We start from the raw sequence: 20,865 nt of genomic DNA, 5'->3' as shown, positions 1-20,865 counted from the left end.
GGACTACAGGTGTACAGGTAGTAGGGGATGTACAGTGGGCAGGACACGTGGTGTACAGGTAGTAGGGGATGTACAGCGGGCAGGACGCGTGGTGTACAGGTAGTAGGGGATGTACAGCGGGCAGGACACGTGGTGTACAGGTACTTGGTGATGTACAGTGGGCAGGACACGTGGTGTACAGGTAGTAGGGGTTGTACAGTTGGCAGGACACGTGGTGTACAGGTAGTAGGAGGTGTACAGCGGGCAGGACATGTGGTGTACAGGTAGTAGGGGATGTACAGCGGGCAGGACATGTGGTGTGCAGGTAGTAGGAGGTGTACAGCGGGCAGGACGCGTGGTGTACAGGTAGCAGATGACGTACAGCGGGCAGGGCTCTTCCTTTACAAATTGTGTGACCATGCAGGGTTTAACTGTTGTATCTACTCCTTGAAGCACACATTAATACAAACATTTGTCAATTGAAAACATTGAAGTTTCAAATTGAATTATGACACGAATGCGTGCAACGAATAATAATTTCGACATCCTTTGATAAAGGCACACAAAAACGAAAAAGAATCTTGAAATGGAACCTGTATGTTAGCTTCTCGGTATAATTTTGCTGTAAATATGCATTGCATCGTGTACACGAAAAAGCTATATATTTTGTAGCAAACAAAATCTTACACCCTGAACTGCAAATAAGCCACAAGCTAACGCACAAACGACTGCGGTGACCCACAAGCACTGTGTCACAACCTCAGACGGGATAACAGCTGGATAAGGAAAATAATGTCGTTTCATTAACATAATATCACATGCAAATGCTGTTGCCATGGAGACCGCGTGTTACGTTTTTCGAGCCTATGAAAATACATTTTTAATCAACAGTGTCGTGATGTATGGATCAAATGTTCTTTGGGATGTCACCAAGGCGATAGTATCGTTCAGGAAAATATTTCCTGAGAAGAAGGGATAAGATCAATCCTTCACAACGGCGCAGGATATTGGAATCCATCGCCTCCCATATAAACCCATCTCCTCCAATATAAACCTATCTCCTCCCATCTCAACCCAACTCATTCCATCCCAACCCGCCCCCTCCCATATAAACCCATCCCCTCCCATATAAACCTATCTCCTCCCATATAAACCCATCTGCTCCAATATAAACCCACCTCACATTTCAACCCAATTCCTTCCATCTCAATCCATCCCCCCTATCTCAATCAATCTCTTCCCATCTCAACCCGTCTGCTCCCATATAACCCCATTTCATCCCATCTCATCCCATCCCAATCCACCTCCTCCCATCCCAAGCCATCTCCTACAATCTAAACCCGCCTCCTCTCATATAAATCCATCTCCTCCATATAAACCCATCTCCTCCAATATAAACACATCTCCTCCATTATAAACCCATCTCCTCCAATATAAACCCATCTTCTCGCATCTCAACCCGACTCCTTCAAACTCAATCCATCGCCTCCCATCTCAATCCATCCCATCCCATCTCAACCTGTCTCAATTCATATAACCCCATCACCTCCGATCACAATCCATCGCCTCCCATCTCAATCCATCGCCTCCCATCTCAATCCATCGCCTCCCATCTCAACCCGACTCCTTTAACTCAATCCATCGCCTCCCATCTCAACCTGTCTCAATTCATATAACCCCATCATCTCCCATCTCAATCCATCGCCTCCCGTCTCATTCCATCCCCTCCCATCTCAACCTGACTCCTTTAACTCAATCCATCGCCTCCCATCTCAATCCATCGCCTTCCATCTCAATCCATCGCCTCCCATCTCAATCCATCCCCTCCCATCTCAACCCGACTCCTTCCAACTCAATCCATCGCCTCCCATCTCAATCCATCGCCTCCATCTCAATCCATCGCCTCCCATCTCAATCCATCGCCTCCCATCTCAATCCATCCCATCCCATCTCAATCCATCCCCTCCCATCTCAATCCATCGCCTCCCATCTCAATCCATCGCCTCCCATCTCAATCCATCGCCTCCCATCTCAATCCATCCCCTCCCATCTCAACCCGACTCCTTCCAACTCAATCCCTCGCCTCCCATCTCAATCCATCGCCTCCATCTCAATCCATCGCCTCATATCTCAATCAATCGCCTCCCATCTCAATCCATCGCCTCCCATCTCAATCCATCGCCTCATATCTCAATCCATCGCCTCCCATCTCAATCCATCGCCTCCCATCTCAATCCATCGCCTCATATCTCAATCCATCCCCTCCCATCCCCTCATTTCATATAACCCCATCACCTCCCATCTCAACACATTACCTCTCATGTAAGCCCATCTGCTCCAATATAAATGCATCTCCTTCCATCTCAATAAATCTCCAACCATCATATCTCATTTCCGCCCATCTCAAGCCTACTCTTCCCTTTAACACCATCTGTTCACATCTCAACCAAACTCATCCAATCTCAGCCGATTTACCCCTTCCAATTTCAACGCTCTCCTTTCATATAACCCATCTCCTCCCATCTCAACACGTCTCCTGACATATAACCTATCTCCTCCCATCTCAACGCTCTCCTTTCATATAACCCATCTCCTCCCATCTCAACGCTCTCCTTTCATATAACCCATCTCCTCCCATCTCAACGCTCTCCTTTCATATAACCCATCTCCTCCCATCTCAACGCTCTCCTTTCATATAACCCATCTCCTCCCATCTCAACGCTCTCCTTTCATATAACCCATCTGCTCCCATCTCAACGCTCTCCTTTCATATAACCCATCTCCTCCCATCTCAACGCTCTCCTTTCATATAACCCATCTCCTCCCATCTCAACGCTCTCCTTTCATATAACCCATCTCCTCCCATCTCAACGCTCTCCTTTCATATAACCCATCTCCTCCCATCTCAACGCTCTCCTTACATATAACCCATCTCCTCCCATCTCAACGCTCTCCTTTCATATAACCCATCTCCTCCCATCTCAACGCTCTCCTTTCATATAACCCATCTCCTCCCATCTCAACGCTCTCCTTTCATATAACCCATCTCCTCCCATCTCAACGCTCTCCTTTCATATAACCCATCTGCTCCCATCTCAACGCTCTCCTTTCATATAACCCATCTCCTCCCATCTCAACGCTCTCCTTACATATAACCCATCTCCTCCCATCTCAACGCTCTCCTTTCATATAACCCATCTCCTCCCATCTCAACGCTCTCCTTTCATATAACCCATCTCCTCCCATCTCAACGCTCTCCTTTCATATAACCCATCTCCTCCCATCTCAACGCTCTCCTTTCATATAACCCATCTCCTCCCATCTCAACGCTCTCCTTTCATATAACCCATCTCCTCCCATCTCAACGCTCTCCTTTCATATAACCCATCTCCTCCCATCACAACGCTCTCCTTTCATATAACCCATCTCCTCCCATCTCAACGCTCTCCTTTCATACATGTATAACCCATCTCCTCCCATCTCAACGCTCTCCTTTCATATAACCCATCTCCTCCCATCTCAATGCTCTCCTTTCATATAACCCATCTCCTCCCATCTCAACGCTCTCCTTTCATATAACCCATCTCCTCCCATCTCAACGCTCTCCTTTCATATAACCCATCTCCTCCCATCTCAACGCTCTCCTTTCATATAACCCATCTCCTCCCATCTCAACGCTCTCCTTACATATAACCCATCTCCCCCCATCTCAACGCTCTCCTTTCATATAACCCATCTCCTCCCATCTCAACGCTCTCCTTTCATATAACCCATCTCCTCCCATCTCAACACGTCTCCTGACATATAACCCATCTCCTCCCATCTCAACGCTCTCCTTTCATATAACCCATCTCCTCCCATCTCAACACGTCTCCTGACATATAAACACATCTCATCCCACCTCAATCCATGTCCTACCATCTCAATCAATTTCATCCCATCTCAACCCGTCTGCTCCCATATAAATCTAAGTCTCCTATCTCAACCCATCTCCTCCTATCTCAACCCCTCTCCTCTCATCTCATCCTCCTCGCATCCCATCCATCGATGCGCATTTCATACCATTAAGAAACATATAATTATTTATTCTGAGCAAATAAAAAACATCCACAAACATTAGCATACAATGATAATATTTCATATGAAGACGACTAATAAAACAATAATTTATTGTATTTCTTACATTTCTTACAATGAACTAATGACATAAGAATGGTTGCCTCTATATTGTTCATATCCTGCCTTCTACGAAACGGTCGTTATACCGTGATCTGCAATGGCTTATTGCCTACGTATAATGTCCTGTTTGCACAAGATGAAAAATGTATCAAAAGAGTCTCTGGAAATACGAAAAATAAAAAATGAAAATAAAAACAAAGTCACGCGTGGTCCTGTTTGCACGCGCCTACATCCGGGTTCTTGTCCGCGAACATGACATGTGTATTTATGACATGTGAATTTATATTGTTATATAAAACGAAACTCTAAGATGATTGGTCGTCTTGAAAAACGTCATCAGTCAGCACCCACTCCGGGTCAACTTGAAAACATCCTCACTCTGCGCCTGCTGAAAGTGTCTCACTCATTATCAAAGATCAGAGACATTTACGGATGACCTATTACCAAGATCACCTATTACCGCTTGGGGGAATCAAAGCTCTCCTAAAACAGGCTTCGGTTTACGCTGGTAGTCTCCGGTCGAGCAGTCAACCCACATTACACAATTACGTCTACGTGTCTTAAACCTAAAAGTGGGGTGAAGCGGGAAGACACCGTTATTGAATGTATATTTTAACAAACAAAAAACATGCGGGTAGTGGTTACGTTGACAGTTGCGCCCCTCGGGAACGGCAGAAACGTATGGTGGTTGCTGAATCCAACATTCCCTCTGATTAAGTTTTTAGTTTTAGCAGCATCCTTTCCGTTATGCATCAGATTCAGAATCAGTTTATTCGTTAAGAAACCACCACCGGTGGTACATGAGTGAGTGAGTATGGTTTTACGCCGCTTTTTGGCAATATTCCAGCAATATCACGGCAGGGGACACCAGAAATGGGCTTCACACATTGTACCCATGTCGGGAATCGAACCCGGGTCTTAGGCGTGACGAGCGAACGCTTTAACCACTAGGCTATCCGACCGCCCCGTGGCAGACAGGAAAGTACGTATGTGATGATGTGTACGCACCTGTTGCAGAAGCTGAAGTGGTCACTGTATGATCGGCAATGTATCCATCAGTTACACGCAGAAGAGATGCCATCCCAGCGAACGCTTTAACCACTAGGCTACCCGATCGCCCCGGTGGTACATGCGCGTATATATATATATATAGAGAGAGAGAGAGAGAGAGATATATATAGATAGATAGATAGAGGCACACACACACACACACACACACACACACCGCCTTTATTGAAGTCGAGAAACCTTAGCTTAATGTGGGAGGAAAGCCCGAAGTGATGCAGGTATCAGACGTTTACCACTTCGGTGAAACCCACGAGCACGGGTATGGTGCTGACAAACCTAAAAACATAATCGGGGCGAACCGGGATTCGAACCCACAATCATAGGTTTGTGGCGTGCCCAAGTGACGCATCTCTCCACAGCGAATAGCGGCGCCTTAGACGACTGGGCCACCCGTGCCCCCTTATAGGCTTAGAAACATTATAGGCTTTTAAATGTTGGAAATAATAATGACATGGAATAGTAGGGGTAACAGCTTCTTTCGTATACGTACACAACGTTTCAGGGCAGCCTGTTTCACCTTCGTCAGGTGAATGGCCTGAGGTTGATTCCCACGATATAGATCTTCTGAGGAGGTATAACAATAAAGGAGTTTGTGGGCCGGGTAATGTGTTCAAGGTCTGGTGATCTCAGACAACGAGGCAAAGTACAAGAACTAGGTTGATGTTAAAAAGCGAAGTGGTAGAACAAAATTAATACTAGGTAAATCATACCCTAATGGACACTCCCCAACACTAATGGACGGTTGACTAACTTGCGTAATCCCTTGGAGTGGCGCCAATCCCGGTATATGAAATAAAATTATGATATATTTAAATAATATTTTACCTGTTTCATTTTCTTCGTTTTTTAACATCAACCTATTGCTTGTGATCACAATGGCTGCCTCGTGTCTGAGATCGCCAGACCCTGAACATACTCCACGACCCTCTCGCCACTTCATTGTCACAACCCTCAGAAGATCTATTATACAATAAATAACAAGTCAGTTATAATCGAAAACATGTTTAACATGTGAAGCCAGTTGTAATAAGATGGAAACTTACACAATTAAGATGGGATGATGAGAATGACAGTTGGCACACTAGATTAATTTAATTGAGTGTAATGATGGTTTATACAATGGCTTAAAGCAATTGAGTGTAATCACGGTTTCTACAGTAGATTTAATTAATTAGGTGTTATGACGGTTTATACAGTGGATCACATTAATTGAGTGTAATGATGATTTATACAATGGATTAAGTGAGTGAGTGAGTTAAGTTTTAAGTCACATCGGCAATATTTCAGCCATATCGTGACTATCAAAGGTTAAAGATTATAAATACTATTAAACGTATAAAAACCTGTCAACGAAGGACAGACTTATCACAGAATTAGACTTTAAACTAGTATGGAATCATAAAATTGATAGCACTAAACATAACATCATAGTATAAAAACAGGCTGGAGATCGCCAGCAACTGAAAGTAGATCACCATGCTAGGAACCATGGGGACTTACAGTACCTTAGCTTCCTGCATGGAACACAGCAGGATTTACATCATCCCTTCAGCAACTGGCGATTGTACGCCAAATTAAAATTAAAATTACAAGTATACTAGGTGTTAAAAGAGTAGTAGGCAGAACTATTCTTTGAATGATATGGACTTACTATATCCTCTCCGGGGGACAATAATTTTACACTACGTCAACCCCCTTTGATGATACAGCAAGTAACAAACTCAGATATAAATTCAGTCTACCAATTTTAAAAGGTCATTCATTTTATACAGGAGATATATTATCACTATTTAATATACAATTTCATTTCGTTAAAAAATTTATTATCAGAATTAATATTGTTAAAAAGATCCTTTAGAGAAGATGATTTGAAATGTTTATCCCTTGTGACAATTGATTAAAGTAATTGAGTGTAATGACGTTGTATACGATGGATTATATTAGTTGAGTGTGTAATGGCGGTTTATACAATTGATATATTAATTGAGTGTAATGACGGTGTATACAATGGATTATATTAATTGAGTGTAATGACGGTTTATACAATGGATTAAATTAATTGAGTGTAAAGTGAATTTAAATAAATATCCCATGCATTATGTTAAAGTCGAAGGTGAATCTCATTTCATCTCACGCACTTGTTAACGTGTGCGTTTCGAGTTGACCATATGCATCGCGTATTTGTAATTATTTTAAAGGCGCTTCTTGACAATGCCGACAATCAGGTGGCCTGTTTTTATACGGGCAAGCTCGCCAACTGGATCAACGCCTGCGTTGTGGGTTATATCTCGTTTTGTCGGTGCCGCACTTTGAGAGTTGTGCTATGTATTTTAGTAGTAATAGATGCAGCAGCAGTAGTTGTAGTTGTAGCAGTAGTCGTAGTAGCAGAAGCGTCACCTATATGAGTGGAAAGTCAAGAAACACAATTTGCAAAGTATCCCATATCTATAGTCTATAAGAGTAAAATTTTAATATGAAACAATATTATATGTCTTGAGGCATTGACTGAAACAATCCCTCACTATCTTTTCTTTATCTAAAATTGGGTGAACAGATATGTTTTCTCAAAACCTTTGGTCAGTGGTCGAAATGATAATACATTAGATCTTTAAATTGTTATTTTCGCTTTTGTAAGACCATAGGGTCAGTGATATGCGAAAACGATGCTAATATTCTCTATTTTTAATTTACGATTTGGGTAAATGTTACAAGAATCCTTACGTGGGAACAAATTACTTATTGCTCAGAGTACCAGTTAGGCCAATAAATATCTCAGTGAAAACAGTATGGGGTTTTAAACTATCACTTGTCAGGAGAAGGCAGGGAGGTGAGGTGAGGTAAAATGGGGTTTACCGTCGCGTTCAAGATTATTGCACTTATATAGCGACGTGCATGCACGTGTGTGTGTGTGTGTGTGTGTGTGTGTGTGTGTGTGTGTGTGTCTGTGTGTTTGTGTGTGTGTGTGTGTGTGTGTGTGCTTGTACTAGTCCGGACTGATGCCGATTTATAGTGCTAGCCCACTGAGATACCATGCCGCAGTTTAACATGAATACCCCACTCAGACACAGTATACTGACTCTGAGCCGACCAGTCCTTGTGTTAGCCCCTTAATGCCGAGCGCCAGACAGGGTAACAACAAGGACCATCTGTAAACGTCTTTTGGTATGACGCGGCCGGCGGTCGAACTCCGAACCTTCCGCTTTCAGGGCAGACGCTCTACCACTAGACCACGGAGGCGGTGAGAAGGCAGGGAAAACAGTTGTGATTTCTTTCCAAATGGCAAATTAACGAAGTCAGCTCGGACAAATAAGCAGTCACGTCGAAAACAATCTGGACTGGACGCCATAGTCGCCATTCCTTCTGAGGGTGAGGGGATGTAAAACGGTGTTTAACGTCGCCTTAAAGAGTACTGCGCTTACATAGCCCACCTGCACACATGCACGTGTTGTATGTGTGGCCGCTTGTACTAAACTGTCGGGCAAAAGAAAGTATACACCCATGTTTGACAGTGGCTAAAAAGGAAACAAACAAGAAATGTTTTTTCAATGTTGGTGTATTTTATGCAGGTTTCATGCTTGTGTTTGGATCATAGCTTTGCAGTGTTTCGGCGGCTGGTTTCGACCTAGTAACGTTTTGATAACGTTAATGTTGGGGTAAAATTCAATTTATCATGAGTATGCTTTTTTTCCCCGGCAGTTTAAGTTTTACAGTTAGGGGATAGGGAAAATAAGAAGCAATCAACTTATGATGGGTTCTTTGCTTCCCTGGAAGACTCCGTTACACGACTGAAGATTAACCTGGGGCCGTACTTATGTTTTGTACTGACTTTTAGCTGTCACCGAGGCGTCAACTGGCTTATGTCACGGTCTGGTGCAGCTCTCTTCCCCGGCTTTATTTCCGACACCGCTCGGCAAACTCCGGCGGTTGCCATTGTACAGTGTGAAATCATTTTGTGTCAGAGAATTAGTGTCCCAGCCATTTCATTCTCTTGTGATCTAATGACACTCTCAAACCATCTATTGACTGGATGTAAGTTCTTATATGTTCGTTACCATATTCTTGTATTGAAAATGTTTTTGTATTTATTATTTGCAAACATTAGGGGAGTTTAGAAAGTGGTCAAATGTAGCAAATGTTATATTTGGGATAACACTTTCTTTGTGAAGTACAGGATTCTCCTACTTTTTGGGTTGAGTCCGAGGAGAGGTTTGACTGTATGTGGGTTGGCTATCTTGGCAGTTTTTGTAGGTTTACGCTTTCCCCTGATTGCTTTTACATATATCTTGGTCCAGATTGTTTTAGCATTTGTCTTTTTATTAAGAGATTTGCAGAAGGTCTGCCATGATTCTTTTTTAGAATCGTCTATGAGGTGTCTTGCTTTTGTCCTGGCTGCTCGGACTTGGACGAAGGCTGATTTATCCCTTTTTGACCTATTAAGGTCTCTCTCTCTCTCTCTCTCTCTCTCTCTCTCTCTCTCTCTCTCTCTCTCTCTCTCTCTCTCTCTCTCTCTCCACCATGGTACCGCAGTTTTGCCGGTTTTGTGGGGTTCTTTTTACATTGATATTTCAGCTGCGGCTATAATTGTTAAGGTGAGATTTGGGCAAAACAGATCAGGACTATTTGCGGCAATTTCTGTGGATTTGAATTATGTATATTCCTTCCTGAATTTGGGCCAATTAGCCTTTGCATTGTCCCATGTGGGCTGAGGATTGGGCAGTGCCTCTAATTGTGGTGGGCTACCTATGTAGGTGAGTATAGGAAGGTGATCGCTTCCCCGAGTGTCATCATAGACTTGTCATCGGCAATGTGAGGCGAGGTTGTTGGTGGCATTTGTGAAGTCGAATGAACTCCACGTGTTGTGGACTTGGTCATAACGAGTGGAACTGCCGTTGTTCATAGTTATAAGATTGTCGTCTTCAACTCATTTCTCTACAATTTTGCCGTATTTGCACGAATTGTTAAAGTCATTATCCCATTTTAGCCTATTATGTGATATATGGGAGGTGATCATGGCCGAAGTATATGTACCACGACGAAACCCTTGGCTCTTGAACAGCAAACGACGTGAAAGGCAGTGAGTTTATCCCTGAATATCACTCTAATCTGTTCAAGATGATAGCTGTGTTAAGAGACAGAGCAAGCGTGGGTGGACTCCCGCTGTCTTCATTTGAGAGCTGGTGACAGATCCCCTGAATGAAAACGTCGCTTTATCGAGATGGACATACGAGACAGTATGTTAATGTGTAGAAGGTGCAGAAGTATTTGATGGAATACAAAGATAACGAGTCTCACCTCCTGGGTATTGAAATGAAATATTACACGTCATGATTGTTCTCATCGCCTAGATGTGTTATATGTTTGCGATAATCATGTTTTAAATAAAACAAGTTGAAATTTAATTGTTTTCCCTTGCCTCATTGAAACCCGGATATTATTTCACAGGGTGCAGCAAAGAGGAAGCACCTTTTGTTCTCAGGCATTAATCCACCCGAGTGAATTCTAATATGATTATCTTAACAATAGGTGCCGGGTAGACGAGAAGATTCCGCTACGGGGACATAACGTTGGAAAGCACATAAAACCGTTATGAAAATAAATATATTTATTCTATTGTAACCTCACATCGAGACTGAGAAGACAAGATGGCGGTTGTCGGAACACGCTGTCGTCTGCTATCCCCATCGAAATGTTGTCATATTGTGTCAGTGAGAACGTCGATACTGAAAAAAGATATTTGATAAGGATCAATATAAATGTCCTTTGTTCTCTAAGGAGCACAGGCGGTGGGATAGCTTAGTGGTTTAAGCGTTCGTTCGTCACGCCAAACGCTCGCGTTCGCTTCCGTATACTCACGCACGCACGCACGCGCGCACTCACTCACAGGTAAATACTACTACACGTTCTTATCATGTTAAATCAGTATAAACTTATCAATTTGTTTGAATTTTAAGTATATTGGAGAGTTTGGAACCTTGTAATCCCAGTCAATACTTCTCTGGAACTATCCAAACTAGATTGACCACTAGGTGCAACTCCATCCTCGATTATCCAGTGTATTGTATCGCCATTATATCAAGACATTTTTGGCACAACTCAATGAAGATTTTAACGCTGGATAATCGAGGATGGTGAAACTGATGAGTACCGTCTTAAATCATTAATTCGAGATACAAAATTGCGATTGGTATATTGCAAATGTAATGCCAACAGTTAGGCAATTCGAGCGGAGGCCATATGAAATATACTTTACATCTCAGCGGGGTATACTGAAAATAATAGAATGGGTCTCAACCAATCAGAATCCGACCTTGTTTGTAAAACAAAAAGATTTTTTATTGTGCGTTATGTCTTTCAGTGACTGGTCAAAAGTTCATTATTTTTAAGCGGCAATGATATCAAACCGTAGCGTAATACAACATTCACACATAATATACCTACGCCTGAAAAGCATAAACCAAGTAATACTGTTTTGAAATGGCCTCATTCACATACTCTTGCACAATGTGACCTAAGCGATAAGACATATATTTACTTGATGGTGCTAGCGCTAAGATTGCTTTGTGCTGGTGTTAGCGCTAAGATTGCTTTGTGCTGGTGGGTACAGCTGACACGTACTGGCCTCGTTGCTGACGGTCATCTCGTTGAGGAGGACGCAGATGTCTCTGGTGACGGTGTAGGTGTAGCGATTACCGTTGGTGTCGTTCAGGAACCACACGTCCGCTGACATATCACTGATGGTCCTGGTCCGGAGATATGTTGCTTCACCTTTTTTGTCAACACTTTACATTAATTGCGTAGAAAGCAATTCTCGATATTTACGCATGGCAAATACTTACATTACATAAGGTAATGGAATCATCTGTGTATCAAGGCCGTAGTTAACTTTTATTGACAGGAGGGGAGGGGGCAAATATTTGTTTAAGTATCACTTGTACCCAACTTGATTAAAATATAACTGTTTTCCATTAAAAATCTAGGCAACTGCCCAACTCACCCACTCACTCATTTTCCTCAGCAGAGGCTAGCCTTTTGTTGTGGGGGCAGTGGAGTAAGCCTTCGCTGGTCACACCACACGCCCTGGTTCGATTCCCCCAATGGGTGTCCTTTGATGTTAAATTACTAAAAGCGGCGTAAAACCCTACTCACTCACTCATACGAGAACGGCCACTGGACGTACCTGGGATGCAAGGTGATGGCATCTCTTCTGTGTGTAACTGATGGATACATTGCCGATCATACAGCGTCCACTTCAGCTTCTGCAACAGGGGCGTACACATCATCACAAACGTACTTTCCTGTCTGCAACGGGGCGGTCGGGTAGCCTAGTGGGTAAAGCGTTCGCTCGTCACGCCGAAGACCCGAGTTCGATTCCCGAAATACAATGTGTGAAACCCATTTCTGGTGTCCCTCGCCGTGATATTGCTGAAATATTGCTAAAAGCGGCGTAAAACCATACTCACTCACTCACTCACACACTCACTCCTGTCTACAACACATGCATACTTTCGACATTCCAGGCCAGTGATGGCAAACCTGCATAAACGATATACTGAATTTATAGTGTTAAACCGACACCAGTGTAATAGAAGAGAGGCTCCGAGTACCGCTTCAAATAAATACGATTGTACATGTTCAGATTCAGAGTTTAAAGATTCAGTTGAATACGGATTACAAATTCAATTGGACACAGGTGTGCATATTCAATCGGACACATGTCATCTTCCCGAGGCAAGGGAATTAACTGACTGTAAAAGTCCAGTTTCCACCCTTGCCGAAAAACGCTGTAATTTCTGGGTTCGATCGTAGCTCCACCAGTGGCTATTACGAGTTGTCCCTTCAAAGCCCCTCCTATTGACCAATCAGATTCCACCTCTAATATCACGTGCATTTGCTTCAAACAAAATGGCGGCGCCCATTCAAGACGATCTGATCGATAATCAAGATATATATTGTAATATAATAGGTCTTACTTCGCGAAGTGCATCAAATCACGTGAGCACATCAAAAGATTTGGACAATATCTTTTGACGCTAAGTTGACGGTATACATGCTTTGCAAAGCAAGGCAGTTTAGGAAACCGGCTGTCGATTTCGTTACGCGATTTTGATCAAGCCAAAACATAATTCATAACTCCAGCCTAGTTCGGCAAGGGTGGAATATGGACTTTTACAGTCAGTTAACGCCCTTGCCTCGGGAAGATGGATAAATGTGTACAGATTCAATTGGATACGGGTGTACAGATTCAATTGAATACGGGTGTACAGATTCAATTGAATACGGGTGCACAAATGAAAGAAACTAGGGTAATGTATACAGACATCATTGAGTCCAGTCTCCCTTTAACATAACAGTTGCATGGATGGCGCCACATTTCGCTGTTTAGAGTTGCGTCCCTTAGACGATCCACGATCCTATGATCAAGGGGTTCGAATTACAGGTTCGCACTGACCATGATCATTGTTTCTCGGCACCAATACCTTTAGGTTTCATCAACGTGCTAAACATCTAAGACCGTATCATTTCCGGTTTTCACGTCGTGGCAATTGAAATACTGTTCAAAGCGGTTTAAATAATCACATTTCACAACGCCGACTACCTACCTTATTGTAATCACTGTGTCAGTTGGACGGAAGGTCGTATGTAACTATACACTGTTCAAAGCGGCGTAAAACACTTCTCACTCACAATACAACGTGTACTATAAGACCTACCTTGTTGTAATCAACGTGTACTATAAGACCTACCCTGTTGTAATCAATGTGTACTGTTTGACTGAAGGTCATTAAGTAACTGTTCAAAGCGGCGTACAACATCTCTCACTCACAATACAACGTGTACTATAAGACCTACCTTGTTGTAATCAATGTGTACTATAAGACCTACCTTGTTGTAATCAATGTGTACTAAAAGACCTACCTTGTTGTAATCAATGTGTACTGTTTGACTGAAGGTCGTTATGTAACTGTTCAAAGCGGCGTAAAACACTTCTCACTCACAATACAACGTGTACTATAAGACCTACCTTGTTGTAATCAATGTGTACTATAAGACCTACCTTGTTGTAATCAATGTGTACTATAAGACCTACATTGTTGTAATCAATGTGTACTGTTTGACTGAAGGTCGTTATGTAACTGTTCAAAGCGGCGTAAAACACCTCTCACTCACATAACAACGTGTACTATAAGACCTACCTTGTTGTAATCAATGTGTACTATAAGACCTACCTTGTTGTAATCAATGTGTACTATAAGACCTACCTTGTTGTAATCAATGTGTACTATAAGACCTACCTTGTTGTAATCAATGTGTTCTGTTTGACTGAAGGTGTACTACAAGACCTACCTTGTTGTAATCAATGTGTACTATGAGACCTACCTTGTTGTGATCAATGTGTACTATAAGACCTACCTTGTTGTGATCAATGTGTACTATAAGACCTACCTTGTTGTAATCAATGTGTACTATAAGACCTACCTTGTTGTAATCAATGTGTACTATAAGACCTACCTTGTTGTGATCAACGTGTACTATAAGACCTACCTTGTTGTAATCAATGTGTACTATAAGACCTACCTTGTTGTAATCAATGTGTACTATAAGACCTACCTTGTTGTAATCAATGTGTACTGTTTGACGGAAGGTGTACTACAATACCTACCTTGTTGTAATCAATGTGTACTGTTTGACTGAAGGTGTACTACAAGACCTACCTTGTTGTAATCAATGTGTACTGTTTGACTGAAGGTGTACTACAAGACCTACCTTGTTGTAATCAATGTGTACTGTTTGACTGAAGGTGTACTATAAGACCTACCTTGTTGTAATCAATGTGTACTATAAGACCTACCTTGTTGTAATCAATGTGTACTATAAGACCTACCTTGTTGTAATCAATGTGTACTGTTTGACGGAAGGTGTACTACAATACCTACCTTGTTGTAATCAATGTGTACTGTTTGACTGAAGGTGTACTAAAAGACCTACCTTGTTGTAATCAATGTGTACTGTTTGACTGAAGGTGTACTAAAAGACCTACCTTGTTGTAATCAATGTGTACTGTTTGACTGAAGGTGTACTACAAGACCTACCTTGTTGTAATCAATGTGTACTGTTTGACTGAAGGTGTACTACAAGACCTACCTTGTTGTAATCAATGTGTACTGTTTGACTGAAGGTGTACTATAAGACCTACCTTGTTGTAATCAATGTGTACTATAAGACCTACCTTTTTGTAATCAATGTGTACTATAAGACCTACCTTGTTGTAATCAATGTGTACTATAAGACCTACCTTGTTGTAATCAATGTGTACTATAAGACCTACCTTGTTGTAATCAATGTGTACTGTTTGACTGAAGGTGTACAACAAGACCTACCTTGCTGTAATCAATGTGTACTGTTTGACTGAAGGTGTACTACAAGACCTACCTTGTTGTAATCAATGTGTACTGTTTGACTGAAGGTGTACTACAAGACCTACCTTGTTGTAATCAATGTGTACTGTTTGACTGAAGGTGTACTAAAAGACCTACCTTGTTGTAATCAATGTGTACTGTTTGACTGAAGGTGTACTGAAAGACCTACCTTGTTGTAATCAATGTGTACTGTTTGACTGAAGGTGTACTACAAGACCTACCTTGTTGTAATCAATGTGTACTGTTTGACTGAAGGTCCTTATGTAACTGTTCAAAGCGGCGTAAAACACTTCTCACTCACAATACAACGTGTACTACAAGACCTACCTTGTTGGGATCAATGTGTACTGTTTGACGGAAGGTGTACTACAAGGCCTACCTTGTTGTAATCAATGTGTACTATAAGACCTACCTTGTTGTAATCAATGTGTACTGTTTGACTGAAGGTGTACTATAAGACCTACCTTGTTGTAATCAATGTGTACTGTTTGACTGAAGGTCGCGTTGCTCGTTCCGTTCCAGACATTCTGTTCCACGGTGAACCTCCTGTTCCGGTAGTCATAGTGAACAACGCTCCGTATTTCCGTCAAAGTCACGTAATCCGCCGAACTGTCAATCAGCCCCCCTGTCTCGAGACTCACGGCTTCCCATTGGTCGGGACCACAGCATCTCGGGTCAGAGGTCAACTCAGACGTAATGATCCTCAGAACAAAACCCAAGGTGAGTGTAAAAACGTAGATTTGACAGCCAGAATACAAGCTTGGAGATTTAACGATGAGATTCATGTTAGAGCAGGGGTTCAGCCAAGGAGACGGTTACTGTCCTCTGTTGCGTATCCTGCTGGAGCAAGCTTGATACGCTATCTGAGATACAGCGCAGTTTGGCTAGCGTTATCTGCCCTGGTCAACATCGTACATGTTGTGTTATCGTTGTGCATTGTCAAAGGGTATTCGATTTGTTTAACGCCGCACACATCAGTATACCAGCTATATGACAGCGGTCTGTAACTACATGTACTCGAGTCTGGACCAGACATACCAGTGGTTGATACTGTGAGCAACTATCCTGCGTTTATCACGTTGCTATGTTGTGACACACTAGCGTTTATCACGTTGCTATGTTGTGACACACTAGCGTTTATCACGTTGCTATGTAGTGACACACTAGCGGCCATCACGTTGCTATGTAGTGACACACTAGCGGCCATCACGTTGCCATGTTGTGACACAATAGCAGCCATCACGTTGCTCTGTTGTACCACAATAGCAGCCACCACGTTGCTCTGTTGTGACACAATAACAGCCATCACGTTGCTATGTTGTGAAACAATAACAGCCATCACGTTGCTATGTTGTGACACACTAGCGGCCATCACGTTGCTATGTTGTAACACAATAGCAGCCATCACGTTGCTATATTGTCACACACTAGCGGCCATCACGTTGCCATGTTGTCACACACTAGCGGCCATCACGTTGCTATGTTGTTTCACACAAGCGGCCATCACGTTGCTATGTTGTAACACAGTAGCGGCCATCACGTTGCTATGTAGTGACACACTAGCGGCCATCACGTTGCTATGTAGTGACACACTAGCGGCCATCACGTTGCTATGTTGTCACACACTAGCGGCCATCACGTTGCTATGTTGTTTCACACAAGCGGCCATCACGTTGCTATGTTGTAACACAATAACAGCCATCACGTTGCTATATTGTCACACACTAGCGGCCATCACGTTGCTATGTTGTTTCACACAAGCGGCCATCACGTTGCTATGTTGTAACACAGTAGCGGCCATCACGTTGCTATGTAGTGACACACTAGCGGCCATCACGTTGCTATGTAGTGACACACTAGCGGCCATCACGTTGCTATGTAGTGACACACTAGCGGCCATCACGTTGCTATGTTGTCACACACTAGCGGCCATCACGTTGCTATGTAGTGACACACTAGCGGCCATCACGTTGCTATGTTGTCACACGCTAGCGGCCATCACGTTGCTATGTAGTGACACACTAGCGGCCATCACGTTGCTATGTTGTCACACACTAGCGGCCATCACGTTGCTATGTTGTCACACACTAACGGCCACCACGTTGCCATGTTGTCACACACTAGCGGCCATCACGTTGCTATGTTGTCACACAGTAGCGGCCACCACGTTGCTATGTTGTCACACAGTAGCGGCCACCACGTTGCTATGTTGTCACACACTAGCGGCCATCACGTTGCTATGTTGTCACACACTAGCGGCCATCACGTTGCTATGTTGTCACACACTAGCGGCCATCACGTTGCTATGTTGTCACACACTAGCGGCCACCACGTTGCTATGTTGTCACACACTAGCGGCCACCACGTTGCCATGTTGTCACACACTAGCGGCCATCACGTTGCTATGTTGTCACACAGTAGCGGCCACCACGTTGCTATGTTGTCACACACTAGCGGCCACCACGTTGCTATGTTGTCACACACTAGCGGCCATCACGTTGCTATGTTGTCACACACTAGCGGCCATCACGTTGCTGTGTTGTCACACACTAGCGGCCACCACGTTGCTATGTTGTCACACACTAGCGGCCATCACGTTGCCATGTTGTCACACACTAGCGGCCACCACGTTGCTATGTTGTCACACACTAGCGGCCACCACGTTGCTATGTTGTCACACACTAGCGGCCATCACGTTGCTATGTTGTCACACACTAGCGGCCATCACGTTGCTATGTAGTGACACACTAGCGCCACCACGTTGCTATGTTGTCACACACTAGCGGCCATCACGTTGCCATGTTGTCACACACTAGCGGCCACCACGTTGCTATGTTGTCACACACTAGCGGCCACCACGTTGCTATGTAGTGACACACTAGCGTCCATCACGTTGCCATGTTGTCACACACCAGGAGTGACGGCTACTGTATAAGTTCTTCACCCATGCTTGCACTCAGGGGGCACGGGTGGCCCAGTCGTCTAAGGCGCCGCGATTCGCTGTGCAGGGTTGCGTCCCTTGGGCACGCCAGAAACCTATGATTATGGGTTCGAATCCCGGTTCGCCCCAATTATGTTTCTAGGTTTGTCAGCACCATACCCGTGCTCGTGGGTTTCACCGAAGTGATAAACGTCTGAGACCTGCATCACTTCGGGCTTTCCTCCCACATTAAGCTGACACGCCGTGATATAACTGGAATACTGTTAAAAGCGACGTTAAACCCAACTCACTCACTCACTCATGCTTGCACTCCAAGCTCCTTGTGAACGAAGTGCCATGTCCCAACTCCAACGTTTATTAAACACACACAGATAACCAACTGACTGTGAAATGTTTTATTGAACATGAAATAAGTAAACAACAATGAAGTATGAAATATATAAATTGCATCTTGAACAAATGTACAAAATGTGACAACATAAAGGGCAATGGATGAGCCATTCAACCGCAGGCACACCGCAACAGCCACGAAACAGTAGTGGAGATAATACAGACACTTCAGTCAGTCACGCACACCTAGGAAACCAGTTACCTCCCCTTGACCATTGTTGTACTTCGCCAACTCCCTGAACACGTTTGAGACAAGTTGGCGATGCAAAGAATTAGAGCAAACACAGTGGGTTTGTTACAGGTATGAGAGGGTGTACGCATGTTGTGCACGTGCAGGTCATGACGATGAAATTGACAACGCTCCCGTGGACACATGTGTTGCTCATCCGACTATTAAGAGGTCGGTGTGACAAGTCCATACAGATTAAGGATCAGAAACAGACACCGCATCAGAATGTAAAGACAAGTGCTATGGTTATCTAGTTATCTCAATATAAATTCAATATTACGTTTACAGTATGCTGAAACCCTAACAACAATCACAGTGGAGCATGTCATTGAGTGAACCAGCAACCACGTTAGGGTAGCCTAGTGGTTAAAGCGTTCGCTCGTCACGCCGAAGACCCGGGTTCGATTCCCGACATTGGTACAATGTGTGAAGCCCATTTCTGGTGCCCCCGCTGTAATATTGCTGGAATATTGCTAAAAGCGGCAGAAAATCATATTCACTCACTCACAATCATTTGATGACTGACATGACACTGTTCATTATTGTGTAAAAAAATGTATTCCATATTTAAAGCAAATGAACTCCTTTCATTGTCACGACACTTCTTAATTGTTGTTATCTATGCAAATTTGCTGTCATCGTTTTCACAGTCATCGGGTACCTCACATCAGCACGTACTATTATGTGCTATTGAACAGCCTACAGAACTCGTTGTTAGCCGAGACTGGACACGCATATATCCATCGTACTACTTGTCGCGGACCACCCGCTACCCCTTTCTTCACAATGGTACGCGCTAGTGGTCGGACCTCATACATAGTCATACGGGGTTAATTGTCAGGTCGCAACTCAACTTATTTTGGCTTATAGGAACATTCAGTTATGTTTTACCTCGACCATAGGATTCTGGCACGTCTAAGGGACGCAACTCTTCACGCATAATTGTGACTTTATATGTACCTATTGCTTTGTTTATATGCGTTTACAAATAATTACTTTGTACACGGCGGAAGTATATTTTAAGAAGTCGATACATTATGAAATAAAGAGTACGACAAACAACACAATGGCGCGCACAAGGGACTATACAAAAATAGAAAATGCTACACTCTTCAGTTTGCAAAAACATATTGCAATATTAAAACTGTACCATAACATATACACGCTTGTCCTTGAATGAAGCACAACCCAACATCGATATTCATTCGTGTACAAAACACATGTACCCGCGAAGATTCGGGATAGAATAGGTCTTCAGCAACCCATGCTTGCCGTACAAGGCGACTATGCTTGTCGTAAATGGCGACTAACGGGATCGGGTGGTCAGGCTGGCTGACTTGGTTGATGCATGTCATCGTATCCCAATTGCATGGATCGATGCTCGTAATATCAATCACTGGATTGCCTGGTCCAGAATCGATTATTTACAGACCGCCGTCATATAGCTGGAATGTTGCTTAGTGCGGCGTTTAACAAGAAACTAACAAACAAAACACATGTGTCGTTCGTAACTATATCGTTGCTTGGTAATATGTTACACTATTCTACATTGTAGAAAGGAAACACTATAGAATGATCCCTATAGGAAAGGCTACACTTTAGAAAGTTGGTGTAACTTAAAGCATTGTTCCTTAAAAACCTATACATGGCTATTGCGTGCA

General features: G+C 43.2%; 1 protein-coding gene across 2 annotated transcripts; it reads right to left on the bottom strand.

Moving 5' to 3' along the window:
- Positions 1–10,813: 10,813 nt before the first annotated feature.
- Positions 10,814–16,523, bottom strand: LOC124117580. 2 transcript variants are annotated; one of them, XM_046479538.2, is made up of 4 exons: positions 16,109–16,523; positions 12,404–12,482; positions 11,759–11,991; positions 10,814–10,946 (listed from the first exon to the last, which is right to left on the bottom strand). In XM_046479538.2, the coding sequence occupies exons 1-3, from the start codon at positions 16,427–16,429 to the stop codon at positions 11,774–11,776; spliced, it is 618 nt and encodes a 205-aa protein (XP_046335494.2). In that variant the 5' UTR covers positions 16,430–16,523; the 3' UTR covers positions 10,814–10,946; positions 11,759–11,773. The 2 variants fall into 2 exon arrangements, with proteins under 2 accessions (XP_046335494.2, XP_046335493.2); XM_046479537.2 differs by having other exon boundaries at positions 11,842–11,991.
- Positions 16,524–20,865: the final 4,342 nt, after the last annotated feature.

Source organism: Haliotis rufescens, unplaced genomic scaffold (genome assembly GCF_023055435.1).
Source record: "Haliotis rufescens isolate VD_foot unplaced genomic scaffold, xgHalRufe1.0.p SCAF_6, whole genome shotgun sequence".
Classification (NCBI taxonomy): Eukaryota; Metazoa; Mollusca; class Gastropoda; order Lepetellida; family Haliotidae; genus Haliotis; species Haliotis rufescens.
Note: the sequence above shows the minus strand (reverse complement) of the source record. Positions and strands in the feature narration are given on the sequence as shown.